Below are 9,584 nucleotides of genomic sequence, written 5' to 3'. Positions count from 1 at the left end.
TACCTTATTACACTTAAAATTTAGAGATTTTGAGATGGCTATATATTTCGCGACACTTTTAAAATCGCAAAATTAAAATGACGTCAAAATTAAGTGCAATAAGGTAGTACGTTACGCAGTCAAGCAGGGAGTAAAAATACCACAATAATGGGGAGAAGGGGTATTATTCTAAATGTGATCAATCTAGGATAGTATCTTATTACTTTTACCCATTATCGCCATCGCGGTGACTTTTCGACTTTCATCGCGTTGAGTATTTTATTTCAAGTTCAGGGTAGGTTATCAGCGGTTTAAGGCTCTACGCTGATTATGGTCTATTCGCAATCAAGTTCGTTGCTCTTATTTTCTCGGTAGGATTGCTTGTGAGCGTTCGAAAATGTTGCTTCTTGATAAATTCTGTGATTTTTCAAGGCGAATATTTTGATGAAGATTATTATCTTTTCTGGTGTTACAGTCATTATGTATGCATGATTTTATCATATCCGTTCAAAGGAATTCATCGCTCCGAGAAAAGAGATATAGGAAGATATAACGGACCCGATATAACTATACAGCCATATTATATAAAACATAACCAAACCGTTAACACGGTAGTCATCGGAATACGAGCCTCCTTATTGTACAGTGAATTCGCAATAACGGCCTTTTGATCGTGCTACGCCTTGACTTCAAACTTCCTAAAGACTCAGATATTAATCTGAGCAAATGTACAACATATTGAAAGTTATTTACTGATTGCGTGGTGCTATTATGCTTACCATTTGTAGCCATCAGACCTGTCAGGGCACAGAGTTAGTATCATTGGAATTGGCTGGTCGTGATGTGGGCAAAGCATTTCCCTTGCCAGTAATCCCCGTGCCTGTAGCCAGGAAATCACATCCAAAGGTGTATTCCTGTAGTATTTATGTATGTTAAGAACCTTGAACATTACGTGTTGGGCTGCCTGTGTTATGTTTATTGTTGTACAGCGGTTTTACCCCATAGAATCTCTAGGGGCAGCCATCTTGCTTAGTTTTCGGTTTAGTTTTACAAGCTGTAGATTTATGTTGATTAAAGCCTCAGTTTAGAGGCATACCTTCTACTACAATTTAATCAACATATTTTCTGAAGTCCCATGGATAAAGTACTGCGTCCTGAACGCCTAGAAACCGATCCAAATAGCAGCACGGCCCAGAAGGAATGGCTCCATTGGAAAAGGACCTTCGAGAATTTCGTACAAGTTCTACCTCAGACGGGCCTGGACAAGTTGACCGTTTTAACTAACTTTGTTTCTCCAACACTCTTCCAACACATCGAAGATTGTACGGAATACGATGCAGCAATTGAGGCGCTACAAGCCCTTTATGTTAGACCACGGAATGAGATCTTCGCTCGCCATCTACTTGCAACGAGACGCCAGCAACCATCGGAAAGCTTAGATGAGTACTTGCAAGCTCTGAAAACACTGAGTAAGGACTGTGATTTTAAGAGTGTAACCGCAGCGCAGTACAGCGAAGAGAGCATACGGGATGCGTTTATTACAGGTCTGCAATCCAACACAATCAGGCAACGATTGTTGGAGAACAAAACACTTGATCTAAAGACCATGTTTGACCAGGCTCGAGCTCTGGAGTCAGCTATGAGGAGTTCAGAATCATATGGAGCACCACAGATACCTATAAATGCAGCACTACCTTGTAACAGCACCTCATTGTCAGCAGAACAGCCTGACGAGTCTACTGTAGCTACAATGAAACTCGATAAAGCTACTTGCTTTTTCTGTGGAAACAAGAAACACCCTCGACCGAAGTGTCCTGCCCTGGAGGCTATTTGCAACAAGTGTCAAAAGAAAGGCCATTTTGCTAAAGTTTGTAAAGGAAAGGCGGTTCCAAAAGAAAGAGTTTCGGCAGCAACTTGGTCCCCGATACTCGCCACATTGACAGCTAACCCACCAAAATCCCTCTCTAAATCATGTGGTGTCGTCAATATCCAAGGATTGCAAGTCAAGGCCCTGTTTGACAGTGGGAGTAGTGAAAGCTATATCCATCCCAGTCTAGTAGAGCAAGCAAGTCTGACAGTCCAGCCCTCATCTAGTACCGTATCCATGGCAACCTCCTCGACAGGCGCCATCAAGGTTAGTGGTACTTGCACAGTTGATCTTACCTACCAAGGACGGAGATATGAAGGCCTCAAGTTTTCTGTACTCCCTGGGCTATGTGCAGACCTCATATTAGGAGTAGACTTTCAGTCAAAGCACGAAAGTGTCATCTTCCAGTACAAGGGCTCCGAACCGCCCCTCTCCGTCTGTAGCTTCAGCACTCTGAATGTAGACCCGCCTGAGCCATTTGCAAACCTGACAGCAGACTGTCATCCTATTGCCACAAAGTCACGCCGCTACAGCCAAGAAGATTCCACGTTCATTGATGAAGAAGTTAAGAGGCTGCTTAATGAATGAATCATTGAGCCCAGTCGCTCTCCATGGCGAGCACAAGTTGTAGTAACCAAGGATGAGAATCACAAGAAGAGGCTAGTAATTGATTACTCACAGACCATCAACAGGTTTACCCTCCTCGACGCATTCCCATTACCACGAATAACCGACTTGGTTAACCAGATCGCCCAGTACAAAATCTTCAGCACTATTGATCTACGCAGTGCTTATCATCAGATCCCTCTCAAAGATGAGGATAAACCGTACACAGCATTCGAAGCTAGAGGTAACCTGTATCAGTTTAGCCGACTCCCATTCGGCGTCACCAACGGGGTGGCCTGCTTCCAGAGAGAGATGACTAAGTTTGTGGAAGAGAACAATCTCAAAGCGGTCTTCCCTTATCTCGACAACATCACAATCTGTGGGAAAGACCAAGAAGAGCATGATTCCAACCTTCAGAGTTTCCTTGAAGCTGCTAAGCGCAAGAACATCTGCTATAACAACGACAAGAGCATCTACTCCACCAGGCGTCTTCCTATCCTTGGATATGTGGTTGAGGAAGGGAATATCAGTCCAGACCCAGAACGTCTACGCCCTTTGCGAGAGCTACCCGTTCCAAGTGACTCAAAGTCTCTGAACAGATGCCTCGGATTGTTTTCCTACTACTCACAATGGATACCCGCATACTCGGATCGAATCAAGCAAATAACCTCCTGCAAGGTTTTTCCATTACCCGAGCCCGCTGTCGCGGCCTTTGAGAGTATCAAGAAGACGGTGGAGGAAGCTTTTGTTAGTGCAATCGATGAAAGCATTCCATTTGAAGTTGAGACAGATGCTTCAGATGTGGCATTAGCTGCCACTCTCAGCCAAAATGGGAGGCCAGTTGCATTCTTCTCAAGAGCCTTACAGGGCAGCGAGCTCAAGCACGCCTCAGTTGAGAAAGAGGCACAAGCGATTGTAGAAGCTGTCCGACACTGGAGGCACTTCCTAACAGGGAGGCACTTCACTCTTAAAACAGACCAGAAATCAGTATCTTACATGTTTGACCAGTGCCACAAAGGGAAGATCAAGAATGATAAGATCATGCGGTGGAAGATCGAACTCTCCTGCTATAGTTTCGATATCATTTACCGTCCTGGTAAAGAGAACATTCCACCCGACACTCTGTCCAGAGCTACTTGCGCCACGTTGAGTGAAGATCCCCTCTACCAGCTCCACGAGTCACTCTGTCATTCAGGGGTCACCCGACTCAACCACTTCGTACGCACCAAGAACCTCCCTTATTCCCTTGAGGAGATCAAGAGCATGACAAGTAAGTGTCCAGTTTGTTGTGAATGCAAACCACAGTTTCATCAACCTCCCAAAGTTCCTCTCATTAAGGCTACTAAACCTTTCGAGAGGATAAACATTGATTTCAAGGGCCCCTTGCCAAGTAACAATGGCAACAAGTTCTTCCTCAATGTGGTTGATGAATATTCAAGATTCCCTTTTGTCTTCCCTTGTCCTGATGTGTCTACACCAACAGTGATCAAGTGTCTTACCTCCTTGTTTACGATGTTCGGTATGCCAGCCTATGTACATTCGGACAGGGGCTCCTCCTTGATCAGCCAGGAACTGCGAGACTTCCTGAATGAAAAAGGGGTAGCCACAAGCAGGACAACTGCTTACAATCCCGAAGGCAATGGGCAAGTGGAGAGGTATAATGGAGTGGTATGGAAGGCAATTTCAGCATCCCTGAAGTCTAAGAATCTGCCAGTAAAGCGCTGGCAAGAAGTCCTCCCTGATGTTCTACACTCCATTCGTTCTCTGTTGTGCACGGCTACCAATGAGACACCCCATGAGCGATTCTTCGGTTTTCCCAGGCGATCCTCTTCCGGATCTTCCATCCCAACATGGATGAGTGAGCCTGGACCGGTCCTACTCAAGCGTCACGTCCGTGCAAGCAAGACAGATCCGTTAGTTGATGAGGTGGAATTGCTTCAGGCGAATCCTCACTACGCCCATGTGCGCTATCCAGATGGCCGAGAAACAACAGTCTCTACCAAGCATCTTGCCCCCAAAGGTGAAGTACCAATAATGTACCCACTCCCTCAAGTTAAGCCTACTGTTCCAGGTGAGCATCACCCTGCTACTGGTAGTTCCCCACCTTCCTCGGAGATAGAAGTGGAGATAGGTGTGGGCGAAGAAGTGCCACAGGTCAGTACAGGTCTTGATGGGCAGCCTCCTTTGCGACGTTCGGAGAGGACCCGACGTCCGGTGGACAGACTTAACCTCTAACCTCTAACCGAGGGGTGAATGTAGTATTTATGTTACGTTAAGAACCTTGAACATTGAATGCCCCCGTGCTCAGACTTAACCTCTAACAGAGGGGTGAATGTAGTATTTATGTATGTTAAGAACCTTGAACATTACGTGTTGGGCTGCCTGTGTTATGTTTATTGTTGTACAGCGGTTTTACCCCATAGAATCTCTAGGGGCAGCCATCTTGCTTAGTTTTCGGTTTAGTTTTACAAGCTGTAGATTTATGTTGATTAAAGCCTCAGTTTAGAGGCATACCTTCTACTACAATTCCCTATATTCCTTAATAACGTTCGGACATCAGGGTCCATTGAAGATTTGTTTTTGGAGCAAAGCTAAACAATGTGATGAAGCTGCGATGAAATCGAAGAAAGCGACTATAGCCCTAACTATGTATTATTAGGCACGTGCTTCTATATGATAAGAAATGGTGTTTCTCCAATTACAAACACTCTGTGATTGGTGATAATTTTGCGTAAACGCCTAACGAACAAAAGGCCGTTGCGTTACCGTCAATAACATGTCATTTTTGTCATTGGTGGTGAAGTGAACAGACTACCCTGGGTACCATAGCCTCCTGAATTCTTTCGTTATGCGCTCAGCCAAAATAAATGCGAGGAGGCTCTGGGCGGGCGAATAGCCTTTCCTACCCTGGGTACCAGACCCTCCAAACTTCTCTAGCCCAGTGATGCTCATCCAAAATGTCGTCGCGACGAGCTGGACGTAGCCTTTTAGGCTTTTTTTAGTGGGTAAGGGGGGAGGGCCTGATACTCAGGCTATGGACGAGGGTACCAGAGCCTCCAGACTTTTCTCTTCTAGTGACACTCAGCCAGAATGCCGAGACGGATGCTCTGGTAATCTAGATAAGCTTTTCCTAGTTCCAGTCTCGAACAACTTTGTTAAACCGTTCTGTGGGTAAGCAATCGGTATACGAACTGAGACCGACAGAGACAATACCCTTCATAATCCGATCCCTACACCCACCCCCGACAGCGCGTGAGATGACACCCCTTACAAAACAAATACATATGACTCGTTGCATAACAAAGCGGTTTATTTTCGTAAATCGCGCGTTTAGAAACACATTTCGCTGTGCTCCCCTGTGTCGAGACGGCATGGTAATCTTTCATACTGGAAATATTTTTGAAGTTATGTTCTAAGGTTTAAGCGTTGTCGTAACTAGCATCGAAATCCATGCGTGCAAGTGAATGAGCAAACTGACGAGAATAGGCGTCTTCTATAGAGTGGGGGAGAGTTTGTTCGTGATTGGCCCTGAATTAATGAATTTTCGCAAACAAAACACAAAGAAAATCAAATAAGTCCAAATAATAGTTTTAGTTTGTCATCATGATCGGGTAGGGCTCCCTGTGCACCCTCAACTAACAATTTCTAGCCCCCCCTCCCCTTCCCATTTGCAATTGAACAAAGAAAAGAAGAGATGGTTTTTGTTTTCATATCAGTCAATCCTGTTTTAAAGGCATATCTGGGAGTCCGCTTTAATTATATTTTCGCTTTTATATCGCTCTAGAGCTTTGTAAGTCGATAATTTCCACGTAAACTTGCAGGAATTCGTGTTTACTACGATTTTGCTGGCAGCCATCTTGGAAATGGAGCCTAGTCCCTAACGTTTTAGAATATCACAGGTCTCCCGCGAGCTCGCCCCAGACTCTTTTAGACCATTTACAAAAACAACAGCATCTGGCCATTGATATTGATGAATGTTCTATTTTCTCTTTTTTTAGAAAACGATTCACGGCTATAACATCATAGAATATGGCAGCATAAATAGAGCTACGGCAAGAACACTCCACCATAACTTTTATATTTTTCAATCAGTTTCATTTCAGAAAATTCCTCAATTATTCAAAATTATCAAATGTTATTGTAACAATTTTGCTATACGAAAACTGTAAAACGGTAAATACTTTCAATCAATAAAAAACAATTTCAATAAGCAAGTTCCACATGCTATGTACTGTTTGTACATTTATTAGATCAATGAAATCGTTTCTCCTTTTCTTCTGTATCAAAATAGATAATTATTAACTTATACATTCCACGTTCGCTTTAGAATAGTCTAGGTGACAAGCAGACAAGAGATGGACGGAAAATATTGTTGAAAAATATCGATATTTGGCAATATGATGGGCTTATGATAATAGCAGCGTATGTACTATATGATCCCATCGACGTTGTTGAAACATAAACACTAATGGTCTTTCGTGACCAGGATCCCATCCATTTAATCCTTTTATCTCACCCTAGTCATGAAAGACCATTAGTGTCGTTGCGTCTACAACGTCAATGGGATCGTCATTTCTTTCCATTATCCGTCCACTGGCATTTCGGATGGTGATATTTCCGATATTTCTCTCGCGCAGGTTGGCAATGGCCACTTGATACAAGAGCTGCAGATAAAACAATTCCAATTAGTTTGTGGTTTAACAATACCCTCCCTATATCAGTACAGTGGAGACAGAATGCTGTGGAGACATCTTTTTCAATTTGAAAAATGATACACGTGCAATGATTGAGTTCATTGATTCTGATAACTCGTGTCCAAATTATTTAATTCATAATTGAAATTTCGAATCCATAACTAACTGTGGAATCTATATAATTAAATTATTCTAAGAATGCGATTGAACTTGGTTTAATTGTTGTTATCACCTCGTTTGTATCCGAAGCAGTGAAACGTCTTTGGAAGGTGGTGTCCCTTCCACGGAGACGGACTCTAATGTCCCCTTCGCCTTCAGCACCGACGAGGTGTTGTAGGTCCTAAAATGTAGACAAAAATCATAAATAGTTTCAATTTTAACTTTTAATCCTTACATGTTCTTGGTCTGATGTTGGTGCCGAAAACAAATCGAGTTAAAATGCATCGACCTTCTACAAATGCTGCCAGGGAGCTTCTCCTATGACGTCATGCCGTAAAAACCGCTCGGCGAACTGACTTGCGTGACGCCCAATTTCGTAATATATTTTTCTTGGATAAGAGCGTTAGAGCGAGCGTAAAATTTGGGGCTAGGGTTTATAGAGCGATTTTTGCGCTATTTAGCATTTAGGCTAAGTTTCTATTTCAGTCATCACTAGCGTGAAATATTCAAAAGGCGATCCTACACATACACATAGCTTAATACACTTGAATAAAATATACAGGGGAACGGATTTGGATTTTGTTTGTATAAATAGCAGCTGGTAGGAACATTTTTTTTCTTGTTTGGGAGAGCGGGAGAAGGGGTCCAAAATCTTGAGACTCCCGCCTAATGCGGGAGAGTTGACAGGTTGCGAACACATCTTGAGGCGGCCGGAACTTGGCCAATCGTCAAATCTGACAGGTTTTTCAATTAACACCCAGCTTGTCTTGAGCAGAATGTGTTGTTTTTGATATTCATAGAATGAATTTACTACCAGTAAGACGATAAGTTGTGCAAAAATATTCGAAGGAAGCATTGTGATCAAACGTAAACGAACTCTGCAACTCTAATTTTGATTGACGTTTGTGTCGCGTTCGGCTTTTCGTTTGACCTCTAGTGCGAATGCGATTTACAAGCCAATCGATCGGCCAGGACAAAATTTGGTTGGCTGTTTGTCCCGGCCAGACAAACTTTGTCCTCCTAGTGCGATTAGGCCCATAATATCTCACTTCGAAAGATGACTCTACTCTAACTGTTCTATCAGACAGAAAATAATCGCATACCTTAGACTGGATTGCTAACAACCTCATTAGCGCAAATGTGTCCGCAACAAGTTACTTACCGCTTCGTTCTCTCTTCTTTCCATTTCCAGCTGTCTTTCTCTGTCCTGTGAACGATAACAAAAAAGCAGGTCAAATTTTGTAAAATTTTAAAAATCTACAGTTTGAAATCCTTGTCATAAACTCGATTTTAAGTCACAGGTTACGCAACGGTAGATAATTAAGTTTTGTTTTGTCTGTAAGACTAAGGGCCAACGACGGAAAAATAATCGAATACCTTAGACTGGCTTGCTAACAACATCACTAGCACAAATGTGTTCGCAATAAGTTACTTACCGCTTCGTTCGTTGTAAGGGCCAATCTCGCCTCAGCCTCTGCTACAGCAGCTTGTATGCGATCCTGGGTAACAGTAAAAAAAACAAGTAAAATAAGTAAAAATGTACATGAGTTATATATTTAAGCCAACCCTCACTACTTTCACTTCGTGACCGTTCTACGATATCCACGTTATCCATCGAGCTCAGAAAATCGACAGGGTTTAATAGATATTCTGAATTCAAGAATGTTTTTTAAATGTACTAGACTTACCATTGCTTAAGTCAATAGTGGCCCTTACTTCTGGGTCTGCAGCAAGGGTTGGGCACAACACTACCAAACAAAGGTCGGAAAAGGTGGCCTGGTAGTGTCCGCCCTGTTAATGAAATCGGTAAATTTTAGTATTTTGAGATTTTTGCGGTATTAAGAATACAAACATAAACTGGTAATAAGAACCTATTTTTAGCCTAGACAGGTTCTTAGGGGGAAGGTGAAAACGAATGTCATCTGGGGGACCCATCTGTGGTGTAACCCCCTACAAAAGAAATCAGGTGCTCGAAATCAGAAGAGGAGGGGCTGTACAACTAGTCCACAGCAGAGGGCAACTTTGTTTTACCTCGCTTTTTGGTTTGGATCGGGTATTCGTACCAAGACGTAGGGGCCTAAAGTGGTGTGGTAGTGAGGTGGGTGTGATCATATGGTATGGTAATGTTGGAGGGTGATGGTGAAGGATGGCTAGTAAGGCAATGCAGAGTGGAGATGGTAGTAATGTAATTACGGTGAAGAGGTGGATAGGTTAGACTAGTAGGTGGTGGAGGGTGGTGAAGAGATAAATTTTTTGGTTTGGGTCGGGTATTCGTACCA

General features: G+C 43.0%; 1 protein-coding gene across 1 annotated transcript; it reads left to right on the top strand.

The window, feature by feature from the left end:
• The first annotated feature begins 1,114 nt into the window (after window positions 1-1,114).
• LOC125561897 lies at window positions 1,115-2,434 on the top strand. The gene has a single exon (XM_048726695.1). The coding sequence runs from the start codon at window positions 1,115-1,117 to the stop codon at window positions 2,432-2,434; it is 1,320 nt and encodes a 439-aa protein (XP_048582652.1).
• The last annotated feature ends 7,150 nt before the right edge of the window (window positions 2,435-9,584 follow it).

Source organism: Nematostella vectensis, chromosome 4 (genome assembly GCF_932526225.1).
Source record: "Nematostella vectensis chromosome 4, jaNemVect1.1, whole genome shotgun sequence".
In the NCBI taxonomy this organism is placed as follows: Eukaryota; Metazoa; Cnidaria; class Anthozoa; order Actiniaria; family Edwardsiidae; genus Nematostella; species Nematostella vectensis.
Note: the sequence above shows the minus strand (reverse complement) of the source record. Positions and strands in the feature narration are given on the sequence as shown.